The sequence below is a fragment of the Acipenser ruthenus genome, chromosome 14 (genome assembly GCF_902713425.1).
Source record: "Acipenser ruthenus chromosome 14, fAciRut3.2 maternal haplotype, whole genome shotgun sequence".
NCBI classification, from domain to species: Eukaryota; Metazoa; Chordata; class Actinopteri; order Acipenseriformes; family Acipenseridae; genus Acipenser; species Acipenser ruthenus.
In genome coordinates this window covers 13,244,176-13,264,570 of record NC_081202.1, presented here as the reverse complement: position 1 = coordinate 13,264,570, position 20,395 = coordinate 13,244,176, and the positions used below count along the sequence as shown (strand labels likewise).

Genomic DNA, 20,395 nt, shown 5'->3' with positions numbered 1-20,395 from the left:
AGAGATTTGAATAAATACCCCATTTTATATCCACCAAATTCTTGTCATGCTGCAATAAACAGAAGAGGCAGCAGTAAAGGAAGCTTAGCACTTCAGATTAAATGTAGCTTACCAGTATATCAAACTAATAGTGGTTTCTGGCTGTGTAGAAAATAAAAGCTGCGCAGAAAATAATTGTTAGCACTGACATTTATTGAGAGCTCAACAGGTGGGCTTGTTCAAACACTTTTTCTTTTTGTCGATTTAGAGTTCTTTATAATTCTACCAACCTACAGAAGCTGCTATCTGAGAACACAAAGCAGCCTTTGCTTGATTTGAATTCATATTTAGAATGACAAACTACTAAGAGTATAGCTGCTAGCCCAGCATACTCTCTGCATTCAGAGAGGAATTATAGACAACAATGGCTAAATTTAGAGATTGTGGAAGGAATATTCTCCCACAATGTGAGTTCACAGTATACAAAGCTGTTTTATCTCATGTTTGGACTTTGTTTTCCATAAATATTATAAAAAAAACAAAACAATGTGCAGTATCTCAGCAGTAATACTCTCTATACAATGCCCATACAAATCATTAAAACAAGAACAGTATTTGTCTTTTTCTGTACAATAACAGTTTTTTGGTTTGGTGGAATGTGTACGCTTATCAGTTAGAAGGTTATGAAGATGTCCATATACCTTGCTAACGGCAACTCAAATTGAAAGCTCACAAAAATACTCATAAACATAGTCTCTATAATAGGAATGTATTTCAGAAGCCATTTTCAAGCAGGTCACCTTGAACAATTTGGTGAGCACATGTGGCCGTATATTTGCTTATAAGTATATAAATCATTCACATATCAGAGGGGATGGAACCCAGTTTCCTGGTACTTTTATGATCTTTTGAAGATTATGAACATCTGACTAACAATAGGCATATCTGAAGTGATCAAAATTAATGTACCGAATTTTAGAAAGGAGAGAAAAACATGCTTTTATAAATACAATTTGAGAAGCTCTAATGCGTCGAGCACGTTTACTTGTTTCAGTCAGTTTAATTGGTACTCGTCCTGTCAATAACAATATCTGCTTTGGACTCCACTTTCATTGTTGTTGTTTTTTTCCTCTTGCTGCTCAACAGGGTTTTACTGTTGAATGGGTAATTTGAGTTTATGTATGTGTGTGTGCTGGGAGTTAGTCAGGGAGATTAAGCCTGGAGTAGATGCCACGATAGCTTGTGTTGCAGTGGTGTGACCAGCTCTGCTGACATAGTTCTTCAAGTCTCTCCCTTTGTGAAAACTGTGGTCTGTTTGCAAATTTAATTAGTTTCTGGCGGCAGCCCGATTGTTGACCTAAAATTTTTAGAGTGGAAAAACAATCAGATTAGTGTTCTCGATAGAAAAAAGCCCAGTGTGGCACACATGAGAGTCATGTTTGCCAAATGGCTCAGGACGTGAATGAAATGAAACAAATGTCTCAACTTTTTTTGCTCTCTAAAAAAAAACATTAAGTGTGGCCAAGCTGTAGCAGCTTGGGGGATTCGAGGAATTGGAATGGTTGGGTTGAGGAGTGTTTAGAATTAAATGAAAAAGTAGCAGTCTGTGTCCATTCACAGAACATTTGCATAGCCTTATGGGCTTCACGAATGATGTGTAATCACCTGGATACTACAGTAAGGACAATGTCTTGTTATTTTGTAGTTTTTCCACTGTTGTACTGTTATGGTTTAATTTGAGTTCATGTTGTCCTTGAATTTGAAACTTTCTATCTCCAAAGCATTACTGGATATCTGGTTATTTATGGGGGTTCAGTGCCAATTATAGTCCATGAAAATTGTCTACGAATGCCAATTATTTCTCCCAGCTCCCTAATATTAAATACCAGAATTTAAAAACACCTCATCATTCTCCTTTGCTTTTTTTTAAATGCTTATTACTTACATTCTATGTATTTAAAAAAAGACCTGCAATTTTAGGTTACATAAAGAAATATTACATTTATTAAGAGAAACAGACAGAAAAAGACTACATTTCAAATTGAATGGGCCCTTTTGAGACCATATTTATTGTCAGTGAAGAAGTATTAACATGTTTAGCTTTCACAGCTTGTACTGAAATTACCACCCATGTTGCATGCTACTGAAAAGGGCATTGTTCTGTAAATAATAAGAAACGTCCAACTAAATGGCATACCATTTTTTAAAAAGCATACAAGCCTAATTAGGTATGTTTTCTTTGGAGGCAGTATGCAAACCATTTCCGGGCCACATTCTTCTTTTCATCTTTTGAGTGTGTCACAACTCGCAAGTCCTTTTTGATTGAACACGCAATACAATTTTCATTAACCAGGCAATATGCTTTCATGGGATTTTTTTACACTGCTTCTGTGCGGCTTCAGAGAACATTAACAGTTGATTAACCTTCAACCATGTTTATTCGTAAAATTAAATGATGTCATGGTTGATATGAAACCTGCTGCAGCTGCTTAATTTAATATGAACCCCCGCAGAGCCTGTATCACTTTTACTGTGTGATGATAGTGGTTAACATATATAAAACGGTGGTCATATCTACTTCATTCACATGAAGATCACATCTGTTATATTTACAAAGTGGTTTGTTTTAGGGTTTTAAAAAATGCCACATTGTTTTTAATGTGTTGGCATGTGGGTTTAATGATGAATAGTTGGCACAGCTGACATATAATTATCTTCTTCCTCATTTTTAATATGATATATAATTACAGCTCTTGTGTAAATTGTTTAAAGATGGTTGAAGGGACAGTATAAAAGATGTATGCATGTACAGATGTGTGTGTATATATATATATATAACAATAAGCGCTCTGGCTTTACTGTTCCATACCACATCATGGATCATTATTGCTGTTTTATCTGTTTGACAATGTGGGCAATAATATATATATACACAGTGCCCCCCCCTTTATAAGGCGACGCTTTATACTGCGGAACAGGTTATAAGGCGGTACGGTCATGGCTCCCATTTGCCCCATAATGCCATTACACTAACACTAGTATTGTCATTATAAGGCGGAACACAAACAGCAGTCTTTAACTATGGCTCCAGACAGCATTATTATTATTATTATTATTATTATTATTATTATTATTATTATTATTATTATTATTAATAATATATATATATATATATATATATATATATATATATATATATATATATATAAGAAGCTTCCACATATATATTATTGTTAAAAAATATAATTATGAATTATTGTTAGTGGTCTTGGTACATCTTTTATAAACTACAGGATTTTACTTGTTGATAATTATTGTGACAACTGTAAGATAACTAAGATAATGTGCCTGCTGTAGTTAATAAACACAAACATATTTTTTTTCAGATCCTAGATTTGTAAGTACCCACCTAATCCCTGAGAGCGATAACCCTGAAGATGATAAAATCTATTTATTTTTTCGTGAAAATGCAATGGATGGAGAGCACTCTGGGAAGGCAACCCATGCCAGGATAGGGCAGCTATGTAAGGTAACAAACGTATTATAATTATTCACGTTTAAAATAAACTTGTTTAAAAAAAAATGGCTTCAATGCTATTTGCTTCCTCTTTCCCATTTCTAAGTATCACATGATTGGCGAGACAAGGAGCAGCACAATGAGTGCATTCCTACTCTCAGCAGAGCCCTCATAAGAAATACAACAGATTACCACTGTAAATACACCCAGGGGTCTTGGCACATGTTCCTGTGTTTTAATATGACAATACTTACACCACGGTCTGATAGACATAAATGCCTTCTATGAAACATTCTACTGTATGCATCAGTTACAACAACCATTACAATTTTAGAAAATGTTGATTGCTCAGTAGGTGCTAGACGTGGTAATGTAGGGATGCATTAAACCCTTTAGTAGACAACCTAATGAAAATGAATATAAATTATGATGTTTTACTAAATAGTATAATGTTTTTTTTTTTTTTGGTTTTTTTTTTTCAGAACGACTTTGGAGGCCACCGAAGCCTTGTTAACAAATGGACAACCTTTCTCAAAGCAAGGTTAATCTGCTCTGTGCCTGGCTCTAATGGCATTGACACCCACTTTGATGAACTCCGTGAGTATATATGCAAGAATACCTTACACTATACAATATATGCATACTGTTACTAATCACCCGTGATAAACTGAGATTCTGTTATTATTTTCAGAGGATGTCTTCCTAATGAGTTCCAAGGATCCTAAGAATCCAGTAATCTATGCTGTGTTTACAACATCCAGGTAGATGATGGATTTATTGTTATGCTTATGTTTAAACTAAGAAATATGTTTAAAAAGTTCCAGAAAACCAATTGCACTGGTACATTTTAGAGAGCTTTCACATTTTTTTTTAATTTGCTCTGTAATACATTTACAGCAGCTGGCAAATCTTCTTGAGTTCACTTCTAGAAATTGGCCAATTCCATTTAGCACTATTCAAGTTTCAGTCAAGGCTGCAGAAAATCTTGTTAGCTTGAAACACAGGTCTGCGTTTAGACAGAAACCATGCATTTGTTGAGGGTCACCATAAGTGAAACAACGGCACAAAAGAAAGGAGAGGTATTGTGCCAGTAATTTTATAATTTAAGTGCTCATCAAGGTGAGAGACAGCCACATGGAAAACAGCAGATGAGCACCAATGACATGGGATAGGCTTATACAGTGTATATACTGTATATATACTGTGTGTGTGTGTGTTTTTTTTTTTTTTTTAAATAGTGGTGCAATTATTGAATTGGTACCCAATTAAAACAAAAAGTAGTGTGTTCTTATGTTGGTCCCTTTTTGATGTTCTATGTGTTTATTAAAAGACTTACCTGAGGGTGGTTTGAACACTGGAATTTTCAATAGTTTTTGGTCACACAGAACTGTATTTTGCCAATTTGAAGTGTAATCCTGACAGTTTAAATAGTTAAAAAAATGACTGGCTGAAAATAACAATTATCACTGGATCCTTTACCAGTACCAAAACTGGATTGTAACAGGGCGAGCAGCCCTGTATATTGTTTATTTATTTTTAGATCGGGGTCTCCCCCTCTGCCCCTGTGCAGATTGTTTTGTATTGTTTATTTATTTTTATTGTATTTAAATGTATGTCGGCGAGCGCCGCGGGATTTATTATTTATGTATTTAGGACGGCGTAGCGGAATGTGTGTTATTATTTAGTAGCGTGGATGGGAAGCCCCATCCACGCAGTATTTAAAAACTCGTGCAGAAGGTGGCCATCTCCCGAATTAATTAAGTGATTTAATTTGTTGCTAATCGGGAGATGGTCACCTGTTATAAAAAGCCTGCAGCTCTATAGCTCGGTGGGTGTTGTAGTTGCGGAGAGAGCGAGACGGAGATTGAAAACGAAAAACGAAACTAAAAGAAAATAACATAGGAACAGTGAAGGCAATCTGCCCAGCCTGACCTGTGTTTGATTTATTTTGTGTCCGTGATTTGTTTTTGTTTAAACCTTTTATTTTCGCTCTGTGAGTAAGTGTTTGTGTTTAAATATTTTATTTATTTTTGAATTAAAACGGCGCAAGCCTTTTGAACTGCAGTACTTCTACGGTGTCAGTATTTTTGTTCCTGCTTCTGCCTGACGTCAGACCACTCATCATCCCTGTCACATGGATATACACTTTTTATTGTGCAGCAGCTGGGAATATACATGAATAAACCTGTTTTTAGGGGTAACTTCTGGATAACCACAGACTTTGATGCAATCCAGGGTAATTCCCTGTAGCACGCTCTAAAACGTGCTTGGTGAGGTATAGGTTTATAAAATCAACCCCTTAGCAGCAGCAGTGTGGAGTAGTGGTTAGGGCTCTGGACTCCTGACCGGAGGGTTGTGGGTTCAATCCCCAGTGGGGGACACTGCTGCTGTACCCTTGAGCAAGGTACTTTACCTAGATTGCTCCAGTAAAAACCCAACTGTATAAATGGGTAATTGTATGTAAAAATAATGTGATATCTGTATAATGTGATATCTTGTAACAATTGTAAGTCACCCTGGATGAGGGCGTCTGCTAAGAAATAAATAATAATAATAATAATAATAGCATGCAGAGCCATGCTTGGATAATTCAATTCTAATTAAGCAATTTCTAATACATGCAGTGTCTTGATCAATACATGGTGTTAATTGTATGGAGCAGGCAATTTATCAGTTAGATTAATCTTTATTTTAATTAGGTTTTGCACTTAATGACTTAAATAGATTTTTTTTTTTTAGCAATATCTTCAAGGGGTCAGCAGTATGCATGTACAGCATGTCTGATGTGAGGAGAGTCTTCTTGGGCCCCTATGCCCACAGAGACGGCCCCAATTACCAGTGGGTACCATTCCAGGGGAGGGTACCTTACCCACGACCTGGAACTGTAAGTAGAACAATAGAGGTACACTTAGAACAATGGGGGGTGCACACAACCTAGTAGCAGCTAGATATCAATTATTTCATAATGAGATAAAAAATGGGTGGAATTTATGTGTATGTGTTCCGATGTAAATAAATGGAAGCCATTAAACCAGAATAACTTTATATATTTTTTTCTTTTTTATAAATACAAATGTTATGATATATTTTCTTATCTTGTTTGTACACATCTAGATAAATATATACATTATTTTATATATATATAAAAAAAAAAAAATATTGCCTCACAGTGCCCAAGCAAAACCTTTGGAGGGTTTGATTCTACAAAAGACCTGCCTGATGATGTCATCACTTTTGCAAGAAGCCACCCTGCCATGTACAATCCTGTCCATCCAATAAGCCACCGACCAATCATCATCAAGACTGATGTAGACTACCAGTTCACACAGATAGTTGTGGATCGTGTGGATGCAGAAGATGGACAATATGATGTCCTGTTCATTGGAACAGGTATTATTCTTTACTACAGTTTACTGCATCTGTCACTAATTTAGTTTTCCAACCAACATTTGTTTGATCAGGTCTAAATATGTCAATATTCACCAATGTTTAATAAGGGGCTTATATTTTGTCCAATCATTTTGCATCTGTCAATAAAGTGAATTGATAAAAGTAATACAATCTTCCACTTTCGTGGTAATCCCAATCTGTTTGGGGTCCCAGTGCAGATTTGCTTGAAACATTAGATACTATATGGCTGATCTAGCTTGTAGATTGTACTCCCATTTGTTTGTAGGGTCCTGCTCCCTATTACCATTCTGATTAAGACACACTACCTTTAACCCGAAAAATTGAACTCTTGAAATCATTTGGGGCTTTGTTCAAACATACCATCTTAACCTGAGACATGCATTTTCTTCTGATACAAGGACATCATACTTAGGCAAGTGCAGGATATCTGGACATATCAGGACTTTGTGGCAGCATTTTCTGAGATATACATTAAATGTATTGGTTTTCTGTTTAACTATTTTTATTAATTATATTTTTCGGTGTTTATTTGTAGCTGTTTTCAAGTTTTATGTAAATCATTTTTTTCGGGGCTTTTGTTTTTTATACTGTATGAAATTAGTGTTTTCAGTTACTTTCCAAAATGCTTGAGCGTTTTTTTCTGTCAAAATATGTAACTCGCCAATACTTGCACACTTAAGTTGCACCTTCTTTCCTTTGCTGTCTTCCACAACGAAATCCCTATGGTCACGGGCACATTCTACTGGGGTTTTTGTGTGTAGGCATTTTTTTACATTTCGCCACAATTCTGTTTTAAACAAATCAATGATAGATACAAGTCAGGAAGGCGGGGCATTACCCAGCAGCACTGGTAAATATAATTATAGTCTATCAGATATACTGTAGAAAGATATGTAATATATTCCTTCATTAATATGTCCCCATTCTGTTTTGAAGATGTTGGCACTGTTCTAAAGGTTGTATCGATTCCCAAGGAGACCTGGCATGACCTAGAGGAAGTCCTCCTAGAAGAAATGACTGTGTTCAGGGTAAGTGTTGTCATGCGCCTTCAATTAACCTGTCGAGTTGTAAGCAGCGGTTATGTTTTTAGTGTGGTCGTCACCTGGCAGTATTCAAGTGCAAGTCTCACTTGATGTGCACTATGTATTGGTACATACTGATAGTGGTTATAGAAGAAGTATGTACCGACTGTCAAGTCTGTATGTTTGTCTCAGTAGCACAGCTCCACATGGTGGGGCAATAATGTGCTCAGCAGAAAGCTATAGTTTATAATGTCCACAGTTGTGCCTCAGTTTTGATTTAATCGTGGCCAGAGTCTTTCGTGAACAGGCAGACCTACTGTATTTAAATTTAAACGGTCGAATGAGATATTATTTATAGTGGTGAAGACAAAGACTTTGAGGGCAGTCGGGTTGCAAACAATATTCAAGAGGCAAATAGAAACATAGAGGGAAATTCTTGTGTATATGAAAATAAAAAAGTACAAGTAAAGGAATTTAATGCATTTTATTAAATCAGTACTTCAGATATAATTTTAGTGCAGTCAGTTTGTATATGTAAATGGTAACTGCACTAAAATGTGAACACAAATGAAATACAGTATTTTACACATAAACAATACACTTTTATTGATAGTCACATACTTTACATGGAACAACTGATTATGTTTCTGCATGTCCTTGTAATTATCCCATTTGGCATTGTCATTTATTGATCCATCATATTTAGCATTACTCTCTGATTGACTGCTTACAATTATAAATATAAGGGGTGATTATAAAATCATGAAGCTAATAGATGTGTTTGCTTTATTTTAGGAGCCTATTGCCATTACAGCCATGGATATTTCTACAAAACAGGTAAGTTTTGGCTTGAATGGGTGTTGATTCCAGACAGCTTAGGGTATTATAGCGATCCCATTATTGTTGTTGTTGTTGTTATAGTAAGTAGTTTTTGTAATAGCAGTATTGTATGTTTTGTTAGTTTTCATGAAAAATGGCAATGGAACTCGTTGCAGTCAGAGACTGCTTATACTTTTTAGTAACATTCAATGTAAGGCTTATTCAATTCAGAAATATAATGTCCGGCTCCCCTACAGTATATCCTGTGGTGCTGGATGCCATAATCTTCAGAATATTACACACATCATTTCACAAATATAAGAAGCATCATGGTGCGCTGTACACATGATGAACGTTATATATCAGGCATATGGTATACTTCATAACAAGTGTACAGTTTATACTTAATTTATACCTTGATAATATTGCATATAGGAACACATTTTAATGGATGAATGATCCTACTAACTAGCAAGTATCCATCTTTGCTTTAGCCCTTTACATTTTTCAAGGGATGCACGTTTTACAAGGGATGTAAACTGAAACTGCTTAGTCATGCACACCATGGGTGCACGGTAAATTCTGAGAATTATGGTACGCTTCCTCAGTGTCGTATAACAATAAGTGATTTATCTAATAAATTGGGGTACAGCCCAGCTAGGTTTGATGTCTTTACTTATCTTAACAGGAGTAACATTATATTGAGTGTGTCACAAGAAACAAAAACAGAAAGTTCACATGAAAACTACTGCACGATGCCCAAAGAATATATATATATTTTTAATGAATCCATCTGAGGTTAAAAGTAAAAGGCTTTTTGAGTATTGTACACAGGAGATCTCAATAAGGCAAAGCTAGGTTGTCCCGAAGCATATCTGTGTGTTCACTAAAAATAAAAGATGCAAAAGGCAAAAATCAATGTTAAAAATACAATATCATTTTTTTTTTTTTTTGTATTTTTAAATCATGTTAACACCGTTAAGGGTTAGGTACTTTTCTTCAGCATGTTGATACAACTGCAGTCTTAAAGATTTATAATTGGACTTGAACTAGACAACCAGATATGATTCATACTTTTTTGTACGCTCTGTTAACACAATACCGAGTACTGTACATATTGCATACAGTAGGTGCTTACAAGAAAAAAGGTGGTTGGCAATGTGTTGACAACTCTTTAACCTATAGGTCACTAGTTTTATTTTACTGCAAGTCTTTAATGATTGGAAGTAGTGACCCTGGAATGGCTGTTGGTTACATAAGTACTTTGGGTTTTCTACTCGTAAATGTCTTTGTAGTCATAAAGTATTAAATAGGCATAAAGAACTATCCTTAAACATTGTTCCATTGTGGTCAAGAGTTGTATGTGAAATGTCCTAGTGCCATATTAAAATAAAGGGCCTTTTGGGGTTGATGATAAAGCACTAATGATGAGCATGACAGTGACCCCATCAATGTTGCAAGCATTACTGCATTTTACAATGACAACATAAAGGCCAAATTGCTGGTATGACAACATAAAGGCCAAATTGTTTAGTAAATGTATATACCCACTATAATAATGTATTAAATAGACATAATAATAATAATAATAATAATAATAATAATAATAATAATAATAATAATAATCTTACTCTTTTTTACAGCAACAGCTATACCTTGGCTCAGCAATTGGAGTTTCACAGATGCCCTTGCACCGGTGTGATGTCTACGGAAAGGCCTGTGCCGAGTGCTGCTTAGCTCGGGACCCCTACTGTGCCTGGGATGGAACTGAATGCTCCCGCTACTTCCCCACATCAAAGAGGTCAGACGTGCTTGTGTGCTTCTGGAATCCATACTGACCGTGCTAATTCAAGCAATGCAGTTTTGACGGCTCATAGTTAGATTGCACTACAGGAGGTGCCTGTGGCAGAAATAAAGAATGTACTCACAGGTTTTTTTTTTTTTTTTTGGAAACATTTTCTTTTCTTTTACAATTTTTTAACATGTCAGAGATATATTTCATAGCTACTTATAATATGTGGGAATGGAAACGTTACTGGATTTGCCATTCGCTTTGGCATTTGTTCAAGTCACAACATTTTTTATATCTAGGCCTATATATACAGGGTGATTAGAAAGTAAGTTTACAACATCAACGCATGGTGCGTTGATGTGGTAAACCTACTTTCTAATCACCCTGCCTATACTGTATATACTATACACATATACTGTGAGCTTGTTTAGATGTAATTCAGCCATGTAATTTCCCAAAATGAAAATGCCATAAACATAGACTCTTATAAAACCCAGATAATGTCTTTCTTCGCGTGCCAAAAAGGGTCTCAGGGGGTACTAAAAAACTTTAAAGGAGAATTTACTAGGAATGGCAAGGTATGCTAGTTTTGTTTGCCATCCTTTGTGATTATATGTTTCTTGGCAAACTTTATTGGAAACATAGGACAGATTTATAAGTACAGATTTTTCTAATTTGCTCAATTAAGTGAGCTATATTTCATTAAAGAAACATAAGTCCTTTATTAAAACACATACACAAAACTATTGAGATAAACTGTTCTAGAATTTACATTTCATCATAAGTATATTATCTACATTGAAGAAAAAGTATTGGGTGGTAAAAGTATAAGGCACACCTGTCAGAAAACACAAATTCAAACAGCAGCATTCCATTCCATACCTCCGTCTGTCATACATCTGTATTTCCTTAAATTTCAATGTGTAAAACTTGTCACTTTATGGTGCATCATGAAGATTCCTTTGGATAAGCTCAGTTCCTTCTTTTGATTGGTCTGTTTGAAATTAAGATTTTTGACCTTTCTGCATTACACATGTTTCCCTTTTCTTTTTTCCACAATACCAAGACAACATATTAGGAAACCATAAAAATCACCAGAACAGTCTAAAAAGACACTTACAGGGTACAACCAATATAATATTAGACTATAAGTTTACTCCCCCCTTCAATGTTATAGATGCTTTAAAAGAAACACATAACAAATAAAGAGTTTATCTGACTTGTTTTTATTCATTTGACTTTGTATATGAATGAACAAGCCATTGCTCAATCAGAAAGTGTGTGAAAAGCTTCTGTAATAATCTATAGGGGGAGGGCTATTGAAGTTGTCTTGATCTTAATTATATAGCATTCTACCAGTAAATGCTCAGCTGGGTTATTGATTTTAATTTCGTAGACTCGCCTCACTTTCATGGCTGCTCAACATTTGTCCGCAGCAGCCTGAAGGGAGATGCATTACCTTGTAAAGAAGCTGGTAACACTAGTTCCATGTATTGATTAGAACATTAAACCTCTGCTACAACCTGCTACAGTTACAAACTGTGGTAAATGCATGCCTGAAGAGAATGAAATCAAGCATGGCATCAAGTGACCTTGGATCTAAAATAACTTAATAATGGCAATACTGTGCATTGTGCAGTAGGCATCAAAACAACAGTATCGTCATGTTTTTTATGTTGTTCCAATGTATTAGTCTTTTTGTGATTTGAATGTGTCATCAATTGTCGACACGTAATGACTGATTAGTCAGCAGCATACAAGGATTTGCATTCTCAGTACATATTCTCAGTTAAGAGTAGGTGTAATTATGTACTGAATGTCTTTTAATACTAAATATTCTCCTTTTAATTTAGACGTACAAGAAGACAGGATATAAGAAATGGGGACCCTGTCACTCAGTGTTCTGACCTTCAAAATCATGGTAAGAAGGTTTATTTAAAATATATACATGAATAAAGTTTTACCTTAAAAATTAAGGTATGTAAAACTGTATGATATTACCTATGAAGGCTTTAGCCAAAAGGGTTGTCTGCTTGACCTCATAGTTTAGGATTGAGTGTTTGAATGTATGCATAAAAAGTAATTTTAATAAGAACATTCTGCAGCATGGAGAACTGAAAAGAGGCCAGTCCTAGCTGGTTACCAATCAGAATGCTGTTCATGTCATTATTTCCATTATTGTCAGGTCCGTCTTATTGTCACACAAGCTTACACTCAATGTTGGTGAGAACCATATAAACTTCCCTAAGAAATAATGGTATCCCTGCATCATTATTCTCCAATTCCTTTGTGTTTCTACATTAAAAAGGGCATGTTCTACATTATGCATTAGACAGTATGCATATTGTTTCTGAACCATTTTACTCTTCATGACTCTAGATAAACATAAAAAATGAGGTTCAGACCACACATTTGCAACAGATTATGTGATAGTACTTCCAATATTAATTGCCCACTGTTTAAAGTGAGTAGTGAACTGTATGCCTTTTGGGATATGTCTGCCTTTTTTTGTTGTTGACTAAAATGAATACATACATAGCTATAGAATATTCTCCCTCGAAAACAAATACTAATCTCTTTTAACATTCAATTGGTATTGATATTGTCAAACTAGTGATGGCTCTTCCTCTCCTGTTGAGTTTCAGAAAACTGCTGTACCATTTATTTATTTATTGCATTTGGCTTAGAGTCTTTAGATAACCCTCTTGAAAGATGCACACTGCCAAGCAGCAATTTATCCTCACACTCTTAGATAAGGGATGTTTGCTCCATTATATTGTTAAGTTGTGTATTTGTCTTACTGAATTCTGTTCTGTAAGAGCAGGATTTAGCCACCCAGACAGAGGAGACCACACATTGGTTTCTCATGTATGAAAGCTTGAGGGCCAGCTCATTATTTTGTAAACTGACACCACCGGAGCACCATCCTGTGCTGCTATAACTTTAATTCAGAAACACATTGCAGAGGTTTTAAAGTTCTTCATTTGACGACAGCCACTGAATACAGCATATTCATGCTAACAACATCTAGTTTTCTAAATAAATGAGGGTTCTACCCTATATCCACAATTTGGGGTATTTGCTGTTTCTTTAATTTAGAGGAAACCTAGGCAATGCCTCTGTATAGAAATCAGATCTGGGAATGGTATTGAATGTATTTGTTAGAGACAAATTACAGTTTACATACTGTTTTGTAAGTTTCTTTACTGTGTCGAAAGTTACATCACATTTGAGTAAATATCACAGATATCCTTTGCTGTGGTGTTTATATATTTTAGATTTGGGTCTCTAACTATGTTGACATTAAGGGTTTATTTAGCTTTTTATAATACTGCTTTGATTTTTACCAAAAATACTGATGTGTCTCCTTTATCTACAGATGAATTAAATGGCAAAGGGAATTTGGAAGAAAGGATTATTTATGGGGTGGAGAACAGTAGCACTTTCCTGGAGTGTAGCCCAAAGTCCCAGCGTGCCCTTGTCTATTGGCAATTCCACAAACAGAATGAAGACCGGAAGGATGAGGTAATTTTTTTTTCCTTTATTATGTTACTCATAGTATTATGTTATATGCATAGTGTCTAGTGATTCACAGCATGGGATTATGCAATAATTCGGATGTCACCAAATCATATGACAATATCATTTAAGATGTTCCAGACAAAGTTAAAGGCAGATTTAGACAGAAATAATAATTCAATATTGGAGCAACAGAATCAAGAATGTCTCAGAGTGATTGAAAATGCCATAACATATTAAGAGTTTATTTTTATTTTTATTTTTAAAAAGCAGTTAAAATCTCACTTGAAGCTTAATATTGCTTTTAAGCTTTACTAATACCAGTAGCCTGACAACATCAAACTTTCTTACACATGAGTAGAATGTCCAACACCGGCTTACATTTCTTTCTTATCAATCAAACCTTGTATCACAATGGCTTATTATTATTTATTCAAAGTTAGACAATGTCCTGTCTATATTAGAGTTGGTATATAGGGCTTTGCTATGGATGACTGGGCAAATACCTCTTTAGGATCAAATTCACAGCTGAAAATACACCAAGGTGGCTATTTGTTTAAGAGAATGACCTCTAACCTTTATGCTTTTGGTATAGAGTCATTCTATGTAGCACTTTTCAAGGTCCAGTGGATTTGGTATGAGCCTCAAACATCTGAGAGACTGAACCATTTAATGGTCACAAGAGCCATGAGTCCATGTGAATCAGGTTTGGTTTAGAAATGATCAATGCTGAAATTCACTCACTAAGCCAAGTGCTGATCAGTAAAATAAAAATAGTTGATAGCAAATAGTCTTACCAAAGTTTCTGTGCACTAATGTTAACTCTTAATTACAGATAAAAGCAGATGACAGATTCATCAGAACAGAGCAAGGTCTACTCATACGCAGCCTTCAGAGGCAATATTCAGGAATCTACTACTGTCAGACTGTTGAACATGGATACATGCAGACCTTGATCAAGGTCACCCTGGAGGTCATAGACACAGAACACCTAGAGGAACTTCTGCACAAGGATGAGGATGGTGAGGCAGCAAAACCAAAGGAAGGCCATGTCATTATCCCTCCCAATCAGAAAGTCTGGTATAGGGACTTCATGTCCCTCATCAACCACCCAAACCTCAACACCATGGATGAATTTTGTGAGCAGGTCTGGAAAAGGGACCGCAAGCAACGCAAACAAAGGCCATCCAATGCCCAAGTTAATGCTAACAAATGGAAACACATTCAGGAAAACAAGAAAGGCAGAAACAGGAGGACCCATGAACTTGAGAGGTCACCAAGAAGTGTCTGACACTGGGGTGGCATTTCACAGACTTAATCCAAGTAGACTCTTATAGGCACTCAACTGGAAACAAATGCAATATACTCCTGATTTAGTTCATTGGATTGGTAAAGACGTGCACAATGGTTTAATGGTAATGACTGAGTGAACCACCATGTGTTAGTACCTTTGAATGGTCTCCATTATGGAAGAATGGAAACTGACGGTTGGACTGGACTTCCTGTAAATATTCTACAGCAAAAATGATATTTGACATTGCTCTTGGTTTTTAGTCTAGTTTTCTTTTTTGTTTCATAGTTCAACTGTTACAATTGATTGCCATTTCCCCCTAAACATGAACACTTAAAACCAATACAATTTTAAATCTAAAGATGTTAATACTGAAATGCAACAGGACGTTCATCAGACAGTAACATAATATATTATGTATTGTACTTATCATACATTAATGTGGCTCATTTGAAATAATTACATGATGCTCTTTGGGAGTACTGAAAATAACTGTGGCAATTCATGGTCTTCAAGGACTGGGCAAACAAGACGATAATGATTTTAAACTGTTCTTCATTGGATCAAAATGAATGCATTTTGTTAAGATATAATTTAATCTAACAGTGGCAGTTACCAATAAAAGACAGTTGAACAGCTTTTTGCTAACTATAGAACTCAGACTTTTGTTAACACTGTACAATTAAATAACCTAACCATCAACGTTGACAATATACTCTCTCTGTTTGCCATTCTGTTGTTTTTAATGCAATAGTTTATAGATGTTACCCTATCTCCTAATATGTGATAAGTTTCATTAACAAATTATTTCTGAATAAGCTCTTCCAACACTGACAAATATGTAAACTCCATGTGAAAGGTATGTTTTATTTTTAGTTAATAGAGTTCTATCAAAAAGTGTCTAAAATAATGTATGTTAAATATGTATATCATCCTGCCTTCTTACAAAAACTACTCCAACCCAAAGTTGTTGTTTTTTTTTTAAATCATCATGCAAGTGTATTTCATTTTTGTTCAATTGTACTCATTAGAAGATACATTTCTAAATTATTTCAGACATATTTTCCCAACTATTCTGAACTTTTTATACAGTTAAAAATATTTATTGACAATAGCTAAATATTGAAAAGGTCTAGGCTATGTGATACAACACAAAAAAATATAAATAACGTATTTTTAAAATAATTACATTTAATGGTGAAAGTGATTATATTACACTTCCAAAACCAGACTGCCATGCATGGTTGGTTTCACAGACCTGGATTAGCGCTAATCTTGGACTACCTAATGTTATTTTAGGTAAGGTAGTCCAAGACTAGTGCTAATCTGTGAAACTATCTGATAAAGTATATAATTGCAATCCATTTCTTTTTTCATGTGTGGCAGTATGGCCTGGGGTGCTATGTATCAAGCCAAAAAATGTATTCCTTAATTTATTATTCCTAAAATATAATATTGGTCAGGTGATAAATTTTTTACAGTGTGCATTTAGTCACAGAAATCCTGGAAAATGTTATAAACTAGCCTAATAAATAACAATTAATCACAGATCTGAACCAACAAATAATATATTTTTTTTATACAAATGACAAAAAGAAAATAGCTTGCATTCTCTGTGAGGCAAATACCAATCAAGTTGACTTTTACTTCCGATTTATCTGTGAGAGCACAGAGTTGGAAAAGTTAAACTGCCCTGTGACTTAAACGTACACATTTTGGGAGTGTATATCCCCAATGTAACACCTCCTCATTACAGCTAGGGTATGTATATGCTCTTATTGAGGAAAAAGAAAGATGAAATGTTATCATAGTGGTTATACCTTCCAGTAGAAATATAAATGTCTGTGGTTATACACCATTAGATGTAATAAGGTCCAAAATGTATCACTGTTGCAAAAATAAAATAAACATTACTGTAGATAAGTGGGTAGACACCACACGAGTGTTTTTGAGGCCATTCATCTCCAAGAAGAAAAATATTAAGCTGACTCCTACTGAGATTGTTTAACTACACTGTCTGTCTGTGCACGTGGGGTGGGAAACTGTGAAGCTGATTATATGTCAGCACAAAGGTGGGGTCAGAGTGAGCGATACATCTGCTAAATACCAGCCATCTGAGCTGTCAGTTAATTAAGTCTAAACCCAAAGTCTGCAGTCATCACTAAAGCCGGTAAACAGAACCAAGAAAAAACAGATTAAAAAATAAGATTTGCCTTTTTTCTGTGAAACCACGCAGAGATCTTCTTAAAAGATGTTCCACTGATAAAAGCCATTTTATTACCATTTCACACACTTTTACCATTTTTAGAACTGTCGACTGATGATTGAACAACTATAAAACAGTAAAGCTATGGTAAATAATTTAAAAAGATATCACTAAAGATAATTGTAAACACATCGAGTTTTAGGATGCTTCTTCTAGGTTAGCATGGACCACTGAATGTTGAATTATTTAAAATACAAATATTTGCTTGACGGTTATTGTTTGAAAGATGATACATGCCCTAAATACAATATCTGTCAATTCACAGGAAAATAAAAGAAACCATTTCTTTCATGGTCCACAAAATGTCACTGTGTAAAAATTGCATGTGAATGCTCTTTTTAATGCATCTAATAATTTTTATATATAATTTAGTGACTATTAATGTTATGTGTGTAATAGATCTACCTTTTGCAACATGCAGTACACATTAACCTGTTTAAAAGGTGTATATATTTTTCCTTAGAAAATCGAGGTACAGTGTAAAGTACTGGCATCTATTAGGTACTCTATTCCAAGGTGTTCTATATCAGTTTTTGAGAAACTAGTATACAACTGTTTCCCCACATTAAAACATGAGGGATTGATTTCATATTTAAATGCAACAGAGTAAAGTATCCATCAGATTGCATGTATGTTTACTGCAGAGCAATTAATTTACATGATCGTATTGCTCTTTGCATTTCAGACGGTCTCTATGAAACTGGAGAAAATATAATGAAACTGCTGCTGTAAATTATTTCTTTTTTGGCATGTATTCAGTTGTTGAATAAATATTTCTTCTAAAACTTCGGAGGTTTTGAATGTCTTTAATTTGTTAAAGGTGTGCGCCATTTTAAGCTCACATTTGTTTTCTATTTGTAGAGATCAATCGGCAAAATCAGATTACAAGATTTTTGCAGACTAGCACGCTACGTTTCACATACAGTGTGGACTATTTTGGCAACTATTCCAACATTTACCATTTGGAAATAGGCAAACAGTAGGTCCTTAAATGACTTTCGCCTCTGTTATATGAGGATGGTTGCCAGGGGGTTTAAACAGTCAGGTCTCATTATCATAAGTGATATGCAGCGCTCAAGAGCAAATTCTAAACTAATGCATTCTCCAGCCTGCCATGAGACAAAATAGGACTTATGATGGTTTGTTGAAAGCTGAGGTCACAGGTACAAACCCAGATGACTACCGCTTATTATCTCTAATGAATGCATTCTGTTAATAATTGCTTGTCTGAAAATGCAAACCTATGATTGCTGTGAACCCCCTTCTATCCACAGCCTCTTTTATTAGCGGTTTCAATTCAATTAAAATTAGACACCAGGAGCATGAGGACAAAACGTGTACAGCATCTTGAACAACTTCCTTAAACTGGGGAAAATGGTAGTAAATATCATTTGGGTGCGATTCTACTGTATTGGGAGCCATCTTTTTAACATAATAAGAATGTGTTGCTGCAATCCAGGGTTTGTATTCCAGATTAAACATAACAAAACTAAAAATATGTGCAACTGTGCTGAATTTAAATAGAATTAATTTGTTACAATTGGTTGTCATTACTCAAAGATAGCACAATCTTTCTGAGACAATAGACCTTATCTGTCGCTACTTGCAGAAAGAGAATGTTCAATATAACATAACCAAAACCCAGAAGATGTACTGATCATATTTTACAGGAAACACCTATACAGCTCATATTTTCAACATGTCCGAATAAAGTCAGAACTTTAAGGAATACTACTATGTGTAAAGTTGCAGAATGAGGATAAGGACTCGTTTCACTGTTAAATTAAGGCATTCGATTATGCATAAGACTAGGTTTATAGGATCTTGGGTTATTTTATCTACACAATATCAACCCACAGCTGTTTCTGTTTCAAATGTATTAAAACAGTAGAAGCTTAAGGAAATTCTGCTCGTTTAGTTCCGAGTAGTCAGTTAGTGGTTAAGTTCATTCAAAAGGCACAAGAAATGACTATAACTAGTGTTATTGAAAAAAATAAAAAGATACAGTATACAGCATTTAAATTGCACTTCTTAAACCCTCCAACAGTATAACCTGTCATTTGTTTGCCAATCACCTGGTTTCTCCCCTTGTCAAGAATGTAAAAAGCAGCAGCCAATTGACTTCATAGCATGGTAGAGGATATACCCTTATGATATTTATTTTCCACTCAAGCTTGCAGAAACATTGGCTCTTTTCCATCATTTGCAATTCCAAAATGTAATTTTTTGCCATGTTTCGGCATAGACAGCGAGAAAAACAGATTATGTGCCAAATAGCCAGCTGTCAGTTTAAGCTTGCACAGCCGACAGAATCTCTCAAAATCTGTTACCTAAATGCATTATATTTTACCTCATTCTATCTACAGCCTCCTTCACAGACATTTCTAAACCAGTCCCATAAAAACAGCTCTGGAATCATTTTAAACTAAATAACCTCTTCTTTTGGAACCTCTTCCTCCAAGGAATCTTCCATCTCCGATCTTCAAATAATTATTCCAGTTTCCCAACACTAAGTTGCTAAAGTGTGTTTCTGCATCTCTCTTATTTTCTTTGGCTTCTTGTCTTTTAGCATGCATGTTTTTTACTTATAGTATCATCCTTTTCCACATATCTAATGATCTGTATTCCCATTTCCCATTTCTAATTTAAGGACGCTGCTGTTAACTGTATTTGTTTTTCTGCTTAATGTATAATACACATAAATAAAACCCTTTTTCGCCATTCATAATCTCTCTCATAAAAAGCAAACATAAATTTATATAGGCTATGTCTGTCCTGT

The 20,395-nt window shown here is 35.0% G+C and overlaps 1 protein-coding gene across 6 annotated transcripts in view; it reads left to right on the top strand.

Moving 5' to 3' along the window:
* Positions 1–18,404, top strand: part of LOC117419886 (semaphorin-3A-like) — a 163,574-nt gene extending 145,170 nt beyond the window's left edge. For all 6 annotated transcript variants that reach the window (XM_058985884.1, XM_058985885.1, XM_058985886.1 and 3 more), the window contains 11 exons: positions 3,366–3,508; positions 3,979–4,093; positions 4,188–4,257; positions 6,236–6,380; positions 6,667–6,886; positions 7,844–7,935; positions 8,725–8,766; positions 10,392–10,549; positions 12,394–12,461; positions 13,920–14,065; positions 14,895–18,404. In XM_058985884.1, coding sequence (XP_058841867.1) covers positions 3,366–3,508; positions 3,979–4,093; positions 4,188–4,257; positions 6,236–6,380; positions 6,667–6,886; positions 7,844–7,935; positions 8,725–8,766; positions 10,392–10,549; positions 12,394–12,461; positions 13,920–14,065; positions 14,895–15,350 — 1,655 coding nt within the window. In that variant the 3' untranslated portion in view covers positions 15,351–18,404. The remainder of the gene's footprint in view (positions 1–3,365; positions 3,509–3,978; positions 4,094–4,187; positions 4,258–6,235; positions 6,381–6,666; positions 6,887–7,843; positions 7,936–8,724; positions 8,767–10,391; positions 10,550–12,393; positions 12,462–13,919; positions 14,066–14,894) is intronic.
* Positions 18,405–20,395: the final 1,991 nt, after the last annotated feature.